This window comes from Saccopteryx leptura, chromosome 3, assembly GCF_036850995.1.
Source record: "Saccopteryx leptura isolate mSacLep1 chromosome 3, mSacLep1_pri_phased_curated, whole genome shotgun sequence".
Classification (NCBI taxonomy): domain Eukaryota; kingdom Metazoa; phylum Chordata; class Mammalia; order Chiroptera; family Emballonuridae; genus Saccopteryx; species Saccopteryx leptura.
This window is the reverse complement of record NC_089505.1, coordinates 227,689,127-227,708,087: the sequence shown is the minus strand read 5'-3', so window position 1 is coordinate 227,708,087 and position 18,961 is coordinate 227,689,127. Positions and strand designations below refer to the sequence as shown.

The following is an 18,961-nucleotide window of genomic DNA, read 5'->3' as shown; positions in this document are numbered from 1 at the left end:
CAGGTCTGAGCTGGGACAGACATTTCTTTCCCATTTTCTCCCCACCGCCTCCCATGGGAGCATGTGATTCTAGAAGGTTTCAGGAGCAGGCTGGGCTTCCCCCTCAGATGGAAGTGGTAGACTTGGGTGTGAGCTGCAGGAAGGGAAGGGGCTCACAGGCTTCGAGAATGTGGCCTGACTACAGAACACTCACTACATTTTTAAAAAGTGAGTGAAGAAATGAATAAATGACCATTGTGTTAGTGGCTGGCTCTGAGCAGAATTGTGAAGTGGACCAAGTTAGCTTCCAGGGCACTTCGAGTTCTCTGTTGTGCCTGTTCCTTTTAGGGCCACTTTCCTGCCCCGAGGCATTGAGTCACAGAAGCTGCATGTGACCCACCCTAAAGTGCTAGGTCTGACTTAGACCATGAAGTCGGAGAGAGGGAGAAAGGTGACTCAGGAGGGAGGGTCAGATGATGGAGTTCCTGTCAACATTTGTGGGCAGCGAAGTCGGATTTCCCCTGAGTTTTAGGAAAGGTTGGCCTTGGTCTGAATGTATCAAATACTGAAAATCTGAAAATCGGGGAGCCAGAGGGTGAGCTGTGAGGGACCCTCAAGAGCCTTGAGCTGTGGCCTGTGAGGAGGAGGATGGAGCAGCCAGCAGCCGTGGTTGCCTCCTCCTGCTTTGGGTAGCAGAGGGCCCCCCTCCTGGGGGGTCTGGACTCACCTAGCACAGCTTGAGTTCTCATCAGAAGTTGGGGTCTTGGAGACACTGGAGAGGGCTGAATGTGGTCACACACACCCCCAGGGCCTGCCACAGGGATAGAATTAGGGCCTTAGGCCTTGTACCCCATACCCTGTTTCCAGCTCTGAGGTGGATGTGAGGCTCCCTCCAAAGGAACAGCTCTCACACCACCTGCCCCCTGGTGGGTGCTCTTGGTATGACCTCCTAGACCTCTTAGGCTACTCCTAAGCCACAGGCCTGGGCCTTCAGGGTTTAGAGCTGGAGGAAGTGGGATGCTCATCCTAGGATGTCCACTCTGTACCCCCACCAAACACACACAGCTCTATGAACAACCCCATCTAATAACCAGACTCCTCTTTTTTCAGTCTACTGTGGCTTTTTCTTGACCTCTCTGAGCCTGTCTTTTCTGTATTAAAACAGTGAAGGGAGGTGGCTGCCCTGGACCCGGAAGTAGGGTCTCTCTGGATCATAGGCCAGAGAGGGTGGGGAGCTCTGGAAGCTGGTGGAAGTCCTAGAACCATCTGGGAGGTGAGGGCCTACCTGGCAGGTGGTACGAGCATCCCAACCCCTGGACACCAGACTCTGAAGCCGCACCGAGTGTTGCTCCACAAACTGCTCACACTGAGGAAGGAGAAAGACGCAGTGTGGGTGGACCCAGGCCCCCTGCGGGATACACCTGCCTTGCTGTCCTGGACTCTTCGTTTATCTGGGTTACTCCAGGGCTCCCGATGTAAGTCCAGGCCTAGGCCCCTGAGCATCTGGCAGGGACTGAAATGTAGGTTTCCGTCGGGAAACCCAGGCATAGGATCAGAATCTTAGCCACCACCATTTCCTCCCAAAAATTTCAGTTCTAGAAGGATTCTGAAAGCTCATCTGGTCCTTGATGTAGTGGGCAGTAGGTTACTGCCTCCTGGGAGCTGTCTTTATTAAGTGCAGTTACTGTCATTGACGCATAGTCCTAGGACCTTTCCTTTCAGTGGTGATAGATAACTGGCCTCATACTTGGTCCACGAGGGAGGCCTGCTGGTCTTCTGAGCCCATGGCCTTTGTCCAGAGGCCACTCCTGATTGTAGCTTTTGCCCCATTACAATCTCATCATTGTTTGGCCCACATCCTGTCTTAGCTCCTCAAGGGCGGAAGTCTGGCCCACTCTGCATCTCTGGCTGGGAAGCCTTTCCTGGGTCAGCCCTCTACTGTGGCAGGCCCTGGGTCCCGAGTCCCCTTTGGCTGCCCCACACCTTTTGCCTGTCCATCAGGGAACTGAGGCAGGCCTGGCGCATTGCCTGTGGCACAGCCTGCTCGCTGCTGTTCCCTGCCTGGGTGGTCACGAACATGCAGAAGTGGCACTTGGAGTCTTGTGGTGGCCATTGTCTTGGCAGGGACCCCAGAGCGGTGACGCCTAGACAGGAAACAGTCAAGGTCACCCTGCAGAGGTGTTCAGTTCCTGTCCTCTGGGTCAGTGCAGGGGGACCAGAGAGGAAGGGTTGTGCGGGCTGGGGAGGATGAGTGCGGGCAATGCAGGCTGGGGCAGCAGGCTCACCTGGGTCAGGGCTGTCCATGCTGGAGCACCGGAGGACAAGGCCGCAGACCAGCTGGGGCAGCATGCGGCCCAGCAATGCGTCCAGCAGGATGACAGTGTAGCGTTCGGCCAGGCACTGGCAGATGCCACCCACCACCATGGGAACCACGTGGCACACCTGGGCCACAGCCAGGGCCAGCACACCCTGGGGCGGGGCCAAGAGAGGGCGAGGTGGAACCTTTCCTTGCAAGATCTACTCTGTGCCGTCAGCAGCTGGGCACTTTGTAGACATTCCCTTCCGAGAATGATTATACTGATTACAGATAGGGACACTGAGCCTCATCGAGTCCAGCGGACTTGCCCAGAGTCAATAAGTGAACACAGGGGTCAGGCTATGGTCCTAGCTCTGACTAAAGACTGAAATTGCTGAAAGGGTTGCAGCTAACCCAGAGATGTGGGTGCCACCAAGGTCACACAGCAGCTTGGGGTGGGGGTCAGGTGGTAAAACCACAACAGTGTCTTCTTTCTGACCCACAGGCTGGATCAGTTTGTGGCTCCTGCACATCCCAGGAGCTCCAGAGAAAGCCAGGAGTTTCCCCACCCCTCTCAATTTCAAACACAAGGTCTGAGCTGAAAGGCAGGGTGGGAGGCAGCAAGTATGCTGGCTCACGCCTTCAGCCTTCATTCACTCAGCCATTGCATGGAAAGGACCCGCAAGTTGGCCTTGGCCCTGATCCTGCTGGCAGCCCCTGCTGGGAGTAGGCACAGGGAGTGTGTGGCTGTGATACCTTCTAAACGAGTTCATTTCACCAAATGTAACCACCTGCTTGCTTGGGAACCCACACTTGGCCTCCAGAGGACTCTGTCGTGCTGACCCATCCCCTTGTGCACTGGGCTGCTCCTCCTTCACAGGTGCTTCACCCTATGGCATCCTCTCTCTCCTTCCTCACTACTCCCATCTGCCCAGTGATTGGTCTCAATGCAAGGGAACATGCTAACACAGCTTTCAGCATTAAAGATACCCATTTCTGCTCCCTAACTCAGTAAAACTTTTTTTTTTTAGAGACAGAGAGTCAGAGAGAGGGATAGATAGGGACAGACAGACAGGAATGGAGAGAGATGAGAAGCATCAATCATTAGTTTTTCGTTGCAACACCTTAGTTGTTCATTGATTGCTTTCTCATATGTGCCTTGACCATGGGCCTTCAGCAGACTGAGTAACTCCTTGCTCAAGCCAGCGACCTTGGGTCCAAGCTGGTGAGCTTTGCTCAAACCAGATGAGCCTGCACTCAAGCTAGCGACCTTGGGGTCTCAAACTTGGGTCCTCCACATCCCAGTCCGATGCTCTATCCACTGCACCACCGCCTGGTCAGGCCCAGTAAAAACCTCTTGAAAGAGTTATCCATACTGGCTGCTCCCTTCTCCCCAGAGCTCACTCCATTTGGTCTTCTTTCTGTTCCCATCAGTCCTCCAAAACAGTTCTCAAGGTCACAACAACCTCAGTTGCCAATTTGTGGCTCACATCTTGTGTTGATCTCCCAGCAGCCTTCAGCCCAGGTGACCACTTTCTCCTCCAAATGCCTTCTTTTGACTTTCATGACATCATGCATGGTGTCCCCCACTTCACTGACTGTCCCCTCTCAGGCTCTTTTGCTGCTATCTGCCTTTGCTTGGCTGAGCCTCCTCCTCCACTCTGTCCACACTGTGTCCCTGGATGACCCTACCTTTTTTTTTTTTTTTGCGACAGAGACAGATAGGAACAGACAGACAGGAAGGGAGAGAGACGAGAAGCATCAATTATTCTTAGTGGCTCTTTTAGTCTCCTTAGTTGTTCATTGATTACTTTCTCATATGTGCCTTGACCAGGGGCGGGGGGCTACAGCAGAGCAAGTGACCCCTTGCTCAAGCCAGCAACCTTTGACTCAAGCTGGATGAGCCCGCACTCAAGCTGGAGACCTTGGGGTCCTCTGCATCCCAGTCTGACACTATCCACTGTGCCACTGCCTGGGCAGGCTGGATTTTTCATGGATTTAATCTTGCCTGTTGCTAGCGGCTCTCAGATTGATGTCTCTGATCTGACCTTGCGCCTAAGGCTAGCTGTTTGGCTGCTTGCTTGACATACACTCTTGTATGTCACACAGGCTTCTCCAGCTGAACATGGGTAGGAAAGAATTCTCATTTTTCTGCCCAAGTCTGTTTCTTCTCAAGTTTACCCATCTCAGCTGGTGGCATTAGCAAAGACCTGGTTCCCTAAGCCAAAGTCCTCAGGTCATCACTAATTCCTCTTTTGTCGTCACTCCCCAAGTCCCAGTCACACCACATCCTGTTGAGCTGACCTCCCAAACATGCCCTCAGTTTACCCTCTTAGTTCTGTAGTAATCTAATTCTTCCTTGCATTCTTAACCCTCATCTGCCCAATGCATCCTTCAAACAGCAGGAGAGTGGGCTTTCTAAAGTGTAAATCAGATCATGGCATCCCCTGCTTGAAACCTTCACTAGCTGTAAATGGCATTCAGGATAAAATCCAGTCTTTCTTAACTTGGCTTGAGCTTCCCAGGTGCGCGGCTGTATCTACGCCGCTGTTCCCTTCTCCGACCGACCGACTGCTCTCCCCCCCCGGCCTGCCTGCTGGAGCCACACAGGATTCCCTCAAGCTTTCCACTCTCATTCCTGATTCAGGCCCTTTGTCCATAAGGGCCTTGTTGACCTCTAGGTCTCGGCTTAATGGTCACCTTAGAGACTCTCCCTGACCGACCAACCTAACCCTCACTCTCATGTCACTGTCCATCACTTCACTTTTTAAAATTTTCTGGCTGGACTGAGCAATCTGAGTTACCTTGACCCTGGTGACCCTCTTTCTGTGGCCGCACCCAGCCATCTAGCTACCCAGCCATCTGCCCACAGCCAGAACAACCCCAGCTGGTATCCTGCAGACCTGGGTTTCCCAAAGGGATCTCTTAGGTCCTAGAGTCCTGCAGCTGTGAGGGGTCACCAGTCCCTGGTCATGGGTCACTAAGAAGGTGGCTGGCACTTAGTGTGAAGAGCAGTAAGGAAAGCCAAGAGTCGAGGCGACTGGGGAGTTATTTCTACGGGCTCCTTTCCTAAGTGGACCTGTGTCACGGCTCCTCGCTATGGAGGCTGAAGGAGGGCGGCAGTGGGCAGCCCCTCCTGGGAGGACCTGCCACAGCTGCTAACATAGGTTGGGCTGTTGGCTCTAGCAGGTGCTTCCTCAGCCCAGCCTTAGTCCTAGAGTCTCCTGCTCGGAGTCTGACCCTTGTCACCTCCTCTCCGACCAGCCTGCATCCTAAACATGCAAGCTGGCCCCTCCCCCTGCCTGGGCACCTGCCCATGGTTGCCCGCCCTATATGAAGTCTTGGAGTGGAAATGCTGAAATGTAAGCAGCCTGTTTGGAATTAGGGTGGGGCTTTGTATGTGGCCAGGGATGTAGCTTGGGGTCTGCTCAGGGGCTTGCCCAGAATGGGGAACCTCAATCTGTTTTAATTTTCTGCTCTGGACTCATCCCTGTCTGAAAAAATTGCTCCGCCACAATGCAGACTTGGGGAAGCAGGGACCTTATCTGTAGCTGCAAGCCCTCAGTGACTGGAAGGCCTGCCCATCTCAAAAGAGATGATGGGGCAGAGCTCTCCTTACTCAGGCCCCATTTCAGGGCAAGACAGCACTGGGCGATGGTCACTACAGGTCTGGAAGGTTCCAAGTTTGGCACAGGGAAGGGCGCCCACCTGTGGAAGTTCTTTTGTAAAATTAGAGCACCTTTTCTACAGAGAACGCAGGGGAATCTTCATCAGGTGCTGAACTGCAGAGGACAAGAGTGATCTCATCTGTTTTTGTGCTTTGACACCTGTGTAGTGCCTGCCTGGCCCAGCAGGGGATTAGCATTGGCTGAGTGAACTCTCAGCCTGGCACCTCCCAGGCCTGAGCCTGAGCTCTAGGTCCCTGGGGTGGGGGTCATGCACTGATGATTCTCCTCCTAACTTCCGGCAGCCAGTTGGTCCTGGACGAGGACTGGCAGAGGATGGAGCTGGGGGCGTGGGTCTCACCTTGGGAATCACAGCCTGGATTCGATTGATCAAAGTCCGGCAGAACCAGCAATAGGGAAGGGGTATGGGGAGCTGCTGCTCAGAGAGACCCTAAGGGGAGAGAATGCAGGTGGGAGTCGGGTTGGGCACTGTGAGAAGGCACCTTCCAGGCTCGGCCTCCTCTGCCCCTCCTGCCTCAGGCCCTGCCTACAGCTGCTCATTTGCCTTAGGTCCTGACCCTGCCCAAGGGCACATAGGCCTGGGCTGTGTCCTAACTCTCTGGATCCCCACCTATCTGGTGTGAGGGGCCACCAGTATGGGGCCTCCTTTACCTGTGTCTGAGGCCCGGGCCGCGTCTCAAGGGCCCTGGGCAGCACAGGAAGGACCAGCTTGTCCAGCAGAAGGTCTGACAGCTCTGGCTCTGGCCGTGGCTCTGGACGCCTGGGTCTGCACAGGCCTAGGTGCCCGCAGATGACCTTTGGGTTCTAGGGAATGGTGCAGGGGGAGGGGGAGGCTAGGTGAGGGAGGGACCCCCATTCCTGCTCAGGCTGGCTCAAGGACTCAGGGACTAGGGCCATTGTCTTTGGGCCTGGAATGGGGGGAGCAGGCTGGGTGGGGCTGTGGTTTGAACTTTGTGCTGGAGGTAAGGAGACAATAGGGCAGAGAAAGGGCCATGTGGGAACTTTGGGGTAGGTGCCTGGGAATGTATGAGAATGAGCGTGAGCATGTATGTTTGTGAGAATGAGTGTGTGTATGTGTGTGAGTGTGTGTGTAATGGGTGTGTTTGCGTGAGATGGAGTGTATGTGTGACCAGGTGTATGTTTGTGTGAAGGGTGTGAGTGTGTGTGTGGTGTTTGTAAGTGTGCGGGCCACCATGTACTGCTGAGCAGATGGGACCGTGATCTGGGTGCCTGGGTGAGGGCACCGTGTGTCCTGGACCGGGTCTGTGTGTGGTGTGTGTGGTGGGCTGGGCACTGTGTGTGGGGGTGTCTCTGGGCCTGTGTGGGCAGGCAGGTGGGCAGGCCCTCACGATCTGGCTCTGGAAGTAGTCGATAACCAGCGGGAAGTAGGTGTCGAGCACGCGGCGGCACTGGGGCACCAGCAGCTTCAGGGGGAGGACGTCACACTCGTGCTCCAAGAACGTCCGTATCATGTCCTGGGCAGCAGGCCGGAGCCAAAAAGGAGGCAGAAGGGACAGTCAGCCCGGCCTCTCTGAGGTCAGCCTCTGCCTGAGTCCCTGCACACGGGGTCACCACCTGGCAGACTGGTCGCTCTTTTCCCAGGGCACCAGAGATCGGAGAGTGCCAAGCAGTTAAGTAGTTGAGCACAGGTAGGGCCCTTTCCCCTCAGGAGCACCTGTCTCTGGCTGTGCTGCTGAGCTCACTCCTGGAGCCCTGTCCTGGCCAGCAGGGGCCTGCTCCCCAGGCCACCTGAGGGCTCGGTCTTGGCCTGGAAATAAATGGCCCCTTTAAGGGGCTAACCTCTTCTTCCTGCTCTGCCCCTCATCTCTTGACCCCCAAGCATTATCCAGGGTCTGGCCTGATTACCTGGAAAACGGCCTCCTTGGCCATCTTGGTGAGGATGCGGATAATGTCGTTGCATTCCTGGCACAGGTCATCCTGGGGAGGAGGCCATGGTGGGGGACATGAATGGAGGGCATGCTCCAGCACAAGTAGGTGAGGCTCTTCCAGGCAGAGAGTGGTGGGGCACTCCAAGGTACAGGCCACTGCCCACCATCCCATCCCATCAGCTATGGGAGCTCCAATCCTCCAAACCCATCCAGAGGCTACCCAGCACCCTCTCCCAGGCCTTCAGTCCCAGTGGATCTCTGGGTGGTACTCACGGCTCCTGCATGTCCCCAGACCTCCTGTAGGCAGTGCCCCAGGGCTCTGCACTGCACTGCTTGCTCCACACTTTGGCACCAGAACTCAGGGCCCTGGGTACAGGCCAGGGATGAGGTGGTCCCTACAGCTTCTGTTTGGGGACAGAGCAACCTTGGAATCCAAGCCACTCCTGGCACCCTGACCTTACCCAACCTCCAGACCCAGTTTTATTGGTAACACATGGCTGTTAAAGATGCTGGAGTCAGACGCTCTGGGTTCCAGCTGCTCTCAGGCCCACCAGCCGTGTGACATTGGACAAGCCCTGGGGCCTCTCTGAGCCTCAGTTTCCTCATCTTTAAAATGAGGATAGGCCACGACCAGGTAGCTCAGTTGTTTAGAGCGTCGTCCTGATACACCAAGGTTGTGGATTCAACCCCTGGTCAGGGCACATACAAGAATCAACCAATGAATGCATAAATAAGTGGAACCACAAATCGATATTGCTCTCTCTCTCTCTCCTCCCTCTATCTTTCTGAAATCAATAAATAAGCTGTCCAGTTGGCTTAGTCAGAGCCTCATCCCAAAACGCCAAGGTTGTGGGTTCAATCCTTGGTCAGGGCATGTGTAGGAAGCAACCAATGAACACACAATTAAAGTGGAACAATAAATGGATTTGTTTCTCTTTCTACCTCTTCCTCTCTCTTTCTAAAATCAATTTAAAAATGTAATAAATAAAATATTTAAAAAATTTTTAAAATGAGGACAATATAGAGAGCATAAATGCCTAGCACAGAGCTCAGTAAGTGATGGAGGGGGCCTTGATGCCCCTCAACACCTGGCCCTAGGTGGGAGAGAGGTGGCGAGAAGCCGGGGAGACTCACCAGCACCTGGGCCATGGAGTGAGGGCAGCAGCAGCAGCCACAGCAGCAGGTGTGACTTGGCCATGACACCGCCCCAGCCTGGACGCTGCTTGAGATGAGGGCCCTTATAGCTGCGGTGAGGATGTGGGGGCAGGGCTGTGTGGGAGCAGGGCTGACCTCAGTATTTGCCTTTGTCCTGGAGAGCCCTTCAGGTGCTTTGATCCCACCTTTTCCCAGCAGTGACACTCCTGTTTGCCCCCCTGCCCCCCTCACCTGATGCCTGTTCCTGCTCCCTTTGCCCCAGCCCCAACTCTCACAGGCCTGGACACCTGTCTCCCTCCAACTGGGAGGCTCTTGAGCCTCCACATCTGGTCCTGTCTCTGAGCTATGGGAGAGAAACTAAGGCAAGGCCAGGGCAGCCAGCGTGACCTCCTCCCGTCCCTACTCCAGGCCTCTTGGGCTTGCTGTGCTTTTGAGCAATGCTCTTAAGAGCTTCCTGCCTGGCTCTTGAGCCAGGGCAAGCACCGGAGGAGGCAAACCGGGACCCTCCTAGGCCACATACCCCACTTCATCCTCACCTTCCTCCCAGAAAACTCTGTTTCTATAGACACATGGTTGGCCTTAGTCAGAAGAGTGTTTAAATGAAACAAAGAGGAAACTAAATGCCAGAGAGTCTGAGACAAAGATGTAGGGACTGACATTCCCAGAGTGGCTATTGGACAGCCCTGTGCAGGGGATACTGCCTGCCTTCCGGGTAGGGGCTGGGGCACAGCTGGTGGTTCGAGAGGGAGAAACAGTCCTTTGCAGCTGCAGAAGCTCTCAGATTAAGCCCCCTAGGCTGGGTGCACTCGAGAGAAAGCACCGTCTGGCCTGACCAGGCGGTGGCGCAGTGGATAGAGCATCGGACTGGGATGCGGAGGACTCAGGTTCGAGACCTCAAGGTCGCCAACTTGAGTGTGGGCTCATCTGGTTTGAGCAAAGCTCACCAGTTTGGACCCAAGGTAGCTGGCTCGATCGAGCAAGGGGTTACTAGGTCTGCTGAAGGCCCGCGGTCAAGGCACATATGAGAAAGCAATCAATGAACAACTAAGGTGTCACAACGAAAAACTGATGATTGATGCTTCTCATCTCTCTCCGTTCCTGTCTGTCTGTCCCTATCTATCCCTCTCTCTGACTCTCTCTCTGTCTCTGTTAAAAAAAAACGCACTGTCTGACACTGGGGGGACACTATTGCCAGTGGAGGGAGGACAGTGTTGGCTCATTGCCACCACTGCTCGAGCAGTTGATCTGATGATTGAGGAGCCCTCTGGACTCTGGGGAGTGCTCTGATACTCATGCTGCAGTCAAGGCAGGAGTTAGCACCATGATGAAAATAGCTGGGCCCTGGCCCAGTAGCTCAGTTGGTTAGAGTGTTGTGTTGTCCCAATATGCAAAGGTTGTGGGTTCAATCCCCGGTCAGGGCACATACAGAAACAAATTGATGTTTCACTCTAAAATAAAAAAATAAATTAAAAAAAGCTTGATCAGTGATGGCACAGTAGATAGAATGTCAGACTGGGACACAGAGGACCCAGGTTCTAAACTCCAAGGTTGCCGGCTTGAGCACAGGATCATCCAGCTTGAGTGCAGGCTCACCAGCTTGAGTGTGGGGTCGCTGGCTTGAGTGTGGGGTCAGTCTATGACCCAATGGTCGCTAGCTTGAGCCCAAAGGTTGTTGGCTTGAAGCCCAAGGTCGCTGGCTTGAGCAGGGGTCACTTGCTTTGCTGGAGCCACCCCCCAGTCAAGGCACATATGAGAAAGCAATCAATGAACAACTAAGGAGCTGCAATGATGAATTGATGCTTCTCATCTCTCTTTTTTCTTGTCTGTCTGTCCCTATCTGTCTCTGTCACACACACACACAAAAGTTGGACACGGTGGTCAAGTGACACTCTTAAGGTCAGGTGTTGGCTTCAAGTTTCTGTTGACCACAGCCCTTGTCAGTATGACAAACACAGTTGCCATGATCAGAGTCAATCAAGAGTGTGTGTAAATGTTCAACCAAAGATTGGGAATCCTGTGAGTTGCATACAAGCTCCAGAAGGTGGGACTGAAATGTGCTTGTGGTTTAGTGTTAAGCCAATTGTATGTGGTATGGATACCATCAGGCCTGGCTGAGCAGGGGAGAGAGGATTGGTGGATGACTGCCTCCAGGGCTGTATTGGTCAGGGTAGTCCAACTGCTGTAACAAAGAGCCCTGGAATCCACTCACTTTCCACAGTACATACTTACTTCTTACCCGTATCACAGTGCAGAACAGGCTGGCCTTGGGTGGGGAGGCTCTGGTTCACATAGTCACTCAGGGCCCCAGGTGCCTCCCTTTGCCTGTGCCGTGCTTCCCACCAGGGCCTGGAGTCCTCCCTGGTGCATCTGGTCAGCAGGGCACAGGGAGACAGAATGGTGGAAATGTTTTGGGTCCAGGCCTGGGAGTGGTGTCCATTTCTGCCTTCAGTTCATTGGCCAGAACTCAGTCACATGTTCCAACTAAACTGCAGGGAAGGCTGGCAGATGTAATGTTCCTGTGTGCCCCGGGGAAAGGAAAATGGAGTTGGACACATGGTATTGTCTCAAAACCATCAAACCAAATATAAAACTATGTATTTATGTGGAGTTTTTGGAAAGTGGTTCTATGACTTGCATCAGATCCTCAAGGAGGGATCAGTATCTCCACACAGTTGAGAGCTGCCATCAAAGAGCATAGAATAAAGGAAACACACGAAGTCAGCCATTGGTCAAGCTGCCCTGGCCATGGCCAGGGAGAAGGAGTCCCACCTCATGGCCCCTAGGTTGGGTCCCTGCTTCCCCTTGCTCTGACACTACCCTCACCACAATTTCTTGTGAAAATTTGGCTGCTTGTGAGGCTGCTTTATTAATTCTTACTGTGAATTAATAAAGAAACAGTCTGAAGGCCTGACCGGGTAGCTCAGTTGGTTAGAGCATCATCCCTATAAGCCAAGGTTGTGGGTTTGATCCCTGGTCAGGGCACATACAAGAATCAGCCAATGAGTGCATAAATGAGTGGAACAACAAATTGATTTCTCTCTCTCTCTCTCTCTCAAAATCAATAAATAAAAATTAAAAAATGAAAAAAGAAAAAAGAAACAATCTGTAAAAAATTCTCTTAGACTTCCTGAAGTCTGAGACTTTTGTGAATTTGACTTTAATTATAAGAAATGGCTCCAATCCTGGTATGTGGACAATTGACATTTCTAGGGCCAGTTCCTTGTGACCAAGCTACTGATTTTGTGCTTCCTGCCCGGCACTGCACCTGAGCCCGTCTCAACCTACACTGCACACTCCCTCCTCGTCTATCCCCGGAAACCCTGCCTGGAAAGTGACCTTACCGCATTCCTGGAAAGGGACGACCTTGAACTGGCTGGTCACTGTGCCCACCCTGTCAGAGCAGGTTGGACCTGGTGTAGACACCTGACCCAAAAAGAATCAGTCCACAGACACCGCTGAGCCAATTGGGTTTTGAGTTGGAAGATGAGTGCTGACTCAGCTGGTCATGAGGAGAGCAGCAAGTATGTGAAAATCAAAGTCAAATTAATGGTGTGTTACAAAGAGGATCCACAGCTACCTGCTGTAGAGTGACCTGGAGCCAATCTAGGATGGATATTACTAAAAAACCAGAAAACAAGTTTTGATGAGGATGTGGAGAAACTGAAGCCCTTGTGCATTACTGGTGGGAATGTAAAATGGTGCAGTTGCTGTGAAAAGCACTTTGTGCAGAACAGTTCTTTAAAGAGTTGAACACAGAATTAATTACCTTATGACTCAGTAGTTCCACTCCTAAGCATACACCTAATAAGGATGAGAACAGGGACTACAGCAGATACTGGTATACCCGTGTTTGTAGCAGCATTCTTCACAATGGCTAAAAGGTAGAAACAACTCAAGTGTCTGCCAGCAGGTGAATGACTAAAGAGAGTGTGGTAAATACATACAATGGAATATTACTTGCCTATAAAAAGGAATGAAGTAAAAAAGGACCCCCAAAAAAAGAGAGGGAGGGAGATTCATGGACACAGACAACAATGTGATTGCTGGAGTGGAGGGAGAGGTGAAGAAGGTATAGGGGGAGAAATGGTGATGGACAGAGACTTGAACACATAATACAGTGCACAGAGATGTGTTGTAGAACTGGGAACCTGAAATTATGTTTACCAGTGTCACCCCTATACATTCAATTGAAAAAGATGAAATTCTGACACATGCTACAACATAGATGAACTTGGAAAACATGATGCTAAGTGAAATTAGGCAGACACAAAAGGACAAACATAGTGTGGTTCTACTTATATGAAGTACCTAGAGTAGTCAAATTCATAGAAACAGAAAGTAGATTAGAGTTATCATGGGGTGGGGAGGGTGGAGAATGGGAACTTTACTGAGTACAGAGTTTCCGTCTGGGGTGAGGGAAAAGTTCTGGAGATGAATGGTGGTGATGGTCATACAACATTGTGAATGTACTTTATGCCACTGAACTGTACATTTAGAAATGGTTAAAATGGAAATATTTTTCTTTTCTTGTGACAGAGAGACAAAGAGAGAGACAGGGACAGATGGACAGAAAGGGAGAGAGATGATAAGCATCAATTTTTCATTGCAGCGCCTTAGTTCATTGATTGCTTTCTCATATGTGCCTTGACTGGTGGGTTACAGCAGAGCGAGTGACCCTGTGCTCAAGCCAGCAACCTTGGGCTCAAGCCAGTGATCATGGGGTCATGTCTATGATCCCACACTCAAGCCAGTGACCTCGCGCTCAAAGCTGATGAGCCCTGTGCTCAAGCCAGTGACTTTGAGGTTTTGAACCTGGGTCCTCTGGGTCCCAGTCCAAAGCTCTATCCACTATGCCAATTTTTATGTTTTACATATTTTACCAACAATTTTTTAAATATGTGTGTGGGGAAATTATCTTGGCTGGGTAGCTCAGTTGGCTAGAGCATCATCTCAATACACCAAGATTGCAGATTTGATCCCTGGTCAGGGCACATATGAGAATCAACCAATGAATACATAAATAAGTGGAACAACAAATCGATGCTTCTCTCTCTCTCTCTCTCTCCCTTCTTCTCTTTTTCTAAAGTCAATGAATGAAAACAATTTTTTAAGTGTGGAGGGAGGCCTTGTGGGGGTGAGAGAGAGAGAGAGAGAGGAAAGCCAAGCTGGGGGTCGTGACAGTTTTGTTTTTCTTTTTGTTTGTGAGAAACATGAGACTCCAAGGTATGGGGCTTGAAGGAACTGGGGACTGAGGCAAAGGGGGTCAAGGAAGTGTTGTTACAGGTCACGTATTAAAATCTCTTTTATGTCCTTTGGAAGATTTAAGTGAAGAGGAGAACGCCTTTTCTTTCTTTTTGTGGTTTGGGGGCCGCATTTCTGTGATGCCGCTCTGGGATGGAACTGTCAGGGCCTGACTCTTCTCCCCTCTCTCACCTCCACCTTAATCTACCTACCTACCTACCTACCATCTATCAACTGTCTAGCTATCCTTCCCAGCAGTCCTCAGCTGAGTCACAAGGGACCCCATGTGACAGTTTTTTACTGTTAACATTTATTTTCTTTTATTAAATTTTTTAAAATTTATTGGTTTTAGCAAGAGAGGAAGGGAGATAGGAATATTGAACTGTTCCTGTATGTGCTCTGACCAGGAATCGAACCAGCAACCTCTGTGCCTTGGGACGATTCTCTATATATCAACCGAGCTATCTGGCCAGGGCTTTACTGTTAACATTTAAATAAACATTATGCTGTATGTGTATGTAAAAATGTAAATATATACTTATATGCACACATCCTATTGTGGTAGGCAGTTAGACAGATGTGAGCAGAGCAAGGACTATGGTCAGGGATACAGGTCACCAGGGTGGAAAGCCTCAGGTGACTAGCAACTGGCAAAACTGGGAAAACAAGAACCTCACTCCCAGGGTGATCTTTTCTCCTTTAAATGGTCCTGCAGGTCAGAATCTCTCCTGCCCTTTCCTGCCCTGGCATGTAGCCAGTGCTGCAGGTCAGGCTCCCTTAGAGGGGGACCGAACAAGGGGGCTGGAGAATAGTGCTTAAGCATTAAGCCCCAGGACAATGAGGTTCTGACCCACACCAGTTACATCTAGTTGTGTTTCAGCTCCAGGCCCAGAAAAGCAGCAAAATCAGACTAGTGACTCCACCGCTGACATCAGGACCAGTTGTATTGACTAAGGACCCCATCTGGAGAACTGATGAATAGTCTATTGAGATCCTCCCTTGGGACCTCCCCTATAATCCCCGCCCTTAAAAACCCTTAGGATGCAGGACCCAGCTCTCCCTCACTCTCCCTCTCAGGATCTCACCAGTGCCATTCCCTGCCCCCTCCCCCTCCCCCTCTCCCCAGCTGCAATTCTCCTTTTCTCCTAAACTCCAAGGACCCTTCTTCGGCCTCTGTAACTTGTTTTCAGAGACCATTTGTTCTATCTCTGTGACTTTGTAAGTAAACTTTCTCTTATATTTTGAGTCTTGACTTTGAATTCTTTCCTAACCAGAACCCTGGTCTGGTCTGACTCCACCTGTCTAACACCTGATGCTGTTTTTTGTTCTCACCGCTGCCTGCCAACACTGTTTCATTACCATATATCTGTTGATGTAAGGATGTCCAAACCTGTAGAGCAGGGGTCGGGAACATTTTTGGCTGAGAGAGCCATGAATGCCACATATTTTAAAATATAATTCCGTGAGAGCCATACAGTATGTTTAACACTAAATACAAGTAAATGTGTGCATTTTATGAAAGACTAAGACTTTTAAAGTACAATAAGTCTCTGAATTCTTTTTAATAATGTTGTTATGCTGTTGCTAATCAATGATGAATAAAGTACTTCTTACCATTAATACAACTTCTGGTGCTGCATGGTTTTGCTGATGGCTTTGAATGACTGCAGGAGATTAGATGTGAAGCCCGCTAGCTGCTGGAGATCAAGATGTTGAGCAGGGTCACTTGCTGTGCATGCATCTTTAAACTCTCCCAGTTTTTCAAAGTGTAGTAAACGACCTGTTTCAATGTCGGCGATGAAGAGTTCCAGCTTGTTTTCAAGTGCAAATACTGCTTGTTGAAGGGATAAGACTGTATTTCCAACACTTGCATTTTCACATTGAGCTGGTTCAGATGTTCAGTCATGTCCACAAGATAGTAGAATTTCAGGAGCCACTCAGTGTTACCTAACTCAGGATGCTCGACGTTTTTCATTTCAAGAAAAGTCCGGATTTCACTTAGACAAGCCGCGAAATGGCTGAGCACCTTCCCTCTTGTCAACCAATGCACATTGCTGTGCAGAAGCAGACCAGGATAATTATTCCCAACTTCATCCAGCAGTGTTTTAAACTGGAGATCGTTTAAAGCTCAGACAATAATAAAGTTCACCACCCGAATGACCAGTGACATCACCTCACCAAGCTACTCGCCACACATCTGAGCACAAAGTGCCTCCTGATGTAGGATGCAGTGAAAACTTAGGATGGGTCTCTTTTCATGTTCATGAAGAAGTGCTACGAATCCTCTTTTTTCCCCCACCAAGCACGGAGCAACAGCAGTACACACTGAAATAAGTTTATCCATTGGTAGATTTTTTTTTTTTTTTTAGCAAACTCAGTGAAAGACTTGAATAAATCCTCCCCTCTTGTTGTCTCTTTCATAGGCAAAACAGCAAGATCATGTAGTGTGTCACTGACAGCATACCTTGCAATCACGCTGAACTGGGATAAATGGCTTACATCTGTTGACTCATCCAAAGTGAGAGAAAAGAATGGTGCTGCATTTATGTCCTTCACTTGTGTTGCCTCAACTTGATTTGCCATCATGATGGTACAATCGTGAACAGTTCTCACCGACAGAGGCATGTCTTTTATTTGTTTGATTATCTTGTCTTTATTTGAAAAGTCGTCAAAAAGTTCATTGGCAGCATCAAGCATGAATGTTTTGGCATACTCCCATTCTGTGAATGGCTTTCCGTTTCTCACAATTGCTAAAGCACCAGCAAAGCTAGCCGAATTCCAGTTACCTTGTTGGGTCCAAAAACGGAGTTGCTGCTGACTAGCTTGCACTCTGCACAGTAGCTCTTTTTTTTTTTTTTTTAAAGTTTCAACTGGTCGTGCTTCAGCACTTTTTAATGACACTTGTTTGTCACATTTCTGTAACATTTTAAAAGGCAGGCAAAGGCAAACCTCTTTGGATAGATTTTTATTTATTTATTTATTTTTTAATTTATTAAATTTAATTCAGTGACATTGATAAATCAGGGTACATATGTTGAGAGAAAACATCTCTAGATTATTTTGACATTTGATTGTGCTGTATACCCCTCCCCCAAAGTTAAATTGTCTTCTGTCACCTTCTATCTGGTTTTCTTTGTGACCCTCCCCTCCCCCAACCCCTCTCTCCTTCTTCACCCCATCCCCCCTCCCCCCATCCCCCACCCCTGTTGCCATCACATTCTTGTTCATGTCTCTGAGTCTCATTTTTATGTCCCTTCTATGTATGGATTCATATAGTTATTAGTTTTTTTTCTGATTTACTTATTTCACTCCGTATAATGTTATCAAGGTCCATCCATGTTATTGTAAATGATCCGATGTCTTCATTTCTAATGGCTGAGTAGTACTCCATAGTATATATGTACCAAAGCTTTTTAATCCATTAGTCCTCTGTCCTCTGACGGACACTTGGGTTGTTTCCAGATCTTCGCTATTGTGAACAATGCTGCCACAAACATGGGGGTGCATTTCTCCTTTTCGAGCCGTTCTATGGTGTCCTTGGGGCATATTCCTAAAAGTGGGATAGCTGGGTCAAAAGGCAGTTCGATTTTCAGTTTTTTGAGGAATCTCCATACTGTTTTCCACAGAGGCTGCACCAGTCTGCATTCCCACCAGCAGTGCAGGAGGGTTCCCTTTTCTCCACATCCTCGCCAGCACTTATTCTGTGTTGTTTTGTTGATGAGCGCCATTCTGACTGGTGTGAGGTGATATCTCATTGTGGTTTTAATTTGCATTTCTCTAATGATTAGTGATGTTGAACATTTTTTCATATGCCTGTAGGCCATCTGTATGTCCTCTTTGGAGAAGTGTCTATTCATCTCTTTTGCCCATTTTTGGATTGGATTGTTTGGCTTCCTTGTGTTGAGATTTACGAGTTCTTTATAAATTTTGGTTATTAACCCCTTATCAGACGTATTGTCAAATATGTTCTCCCATTGTGTAGTTTGTCTTTTTATTCTGTTCTTGTTGTCTTTAGCTGTGCAAAAGCTTTTTTAGTTTGATATAGTCCCATCCGAGAGATGTTGGAGAGCTTACTACCTATGTTTTCTTCTAAGATGCTTATGGTTTCATGGTCTACATTTAAGTCTTTTATCCATTTTGAGTTTATTTTTGTGAGTGGTGTAAGCTGGTGATCTAGTTTCATTTTTTTGCAGGTAGCTGTCCAATTTTCCCAACACCATTTGTTAAAGAGGCTGTCTTTACTCCATTGTATTTCCTTGCCTCCTTTGTCAAATATCAGTTGTCCATAGAACTGTGGGTTTATTTCTGGGTTCTCTGTTCTGTTCCATTGATCTATATGCCTGTTCTTATGCCAGTACCAGGCTGTTTTGAGTACAATGGCCTTGTAGTATAACTTGATATCAGGAAGTGTGATACCTCCCACTTTATTCTTCTTTTTTAAGATTGCTGAGGCTATTCGTGTTCTCTTTTGGTTCCATATAAATTTTTGGAATATGTGTTCTATATCTTTGAAGTATGTCATTGGTATTTTAATTGGTATTGCATTGAATTTATAGATTGCTTTGGGTAATATAGATATTTTAATGATGTTTATTCTTCCTAACCATGAGCACGGTATATGCTTCCACTTGTTTGTATCTTCCTTGATTTCTTTTATCAATGCTTTGTAATTTTCCGAGTACAAGTCTTTAGTTTCCTTGGTTAAGTTTATTCCT

General features: G+C 49.3%; 1 protein-coding gene across 1 annotated transcript; it reads right to left on the bottom strand.

Annotated features, from left to right (window-relative positions):
• Positions 1 to 727: 727 nt before the first annotated feature.
• SFTPB (surfactant protein B) lies at positions 728 to 9,048 on the bottom strand. The gene is made up of 10 exons (XM_066372338.1): positions 8,985 to 9,048; positions 8,124 to 8,254; positions 7,828 to 7,899; positions 7,311 to 7,436; positions 6,613 to 6,765; positions 6,302 to 6,391; positions 2,265 to 2,448; positions 1,963 to 2,123; positions 1,265 to 1,345; positions 728 to 790 (listed from the first exon to the last, which is right to left on the bottom strand). Exons 1-10 carry the CDS (start codon positions 9,046 to 9,048, stop codon positions 728 to 730), a joined length of 1,125 nt encoding a protein of 374 aa, XP_066228435.1.
• Positions 9,049 to 18,961: the final 9,913 nt, after the last annotated feature.

Coding starts and splice junctions, on each gene's coding strand:
- SFTPB (XM_066372338.1), bottom strand. CDS start 9,048: ATGGCCAAGTCACACCTGCTGCTGTGGCTGCTGCTGCTGCCCTCACTC. Junction 7,437..7,827: donor CCAAGGAGGCCGTTTTCCAG/GTAATCAGGCCA, acceptor CCTGCTGCCCAG/GACATGATACGGACGTTCTT. Junction 791..1,264: donor ATGCTCGTACCACCTGCCAG/GTAGGCCCTCAC, acceptor TCCCTGTGGCAG/GCCCTGGGGGTGTGTGTGAC.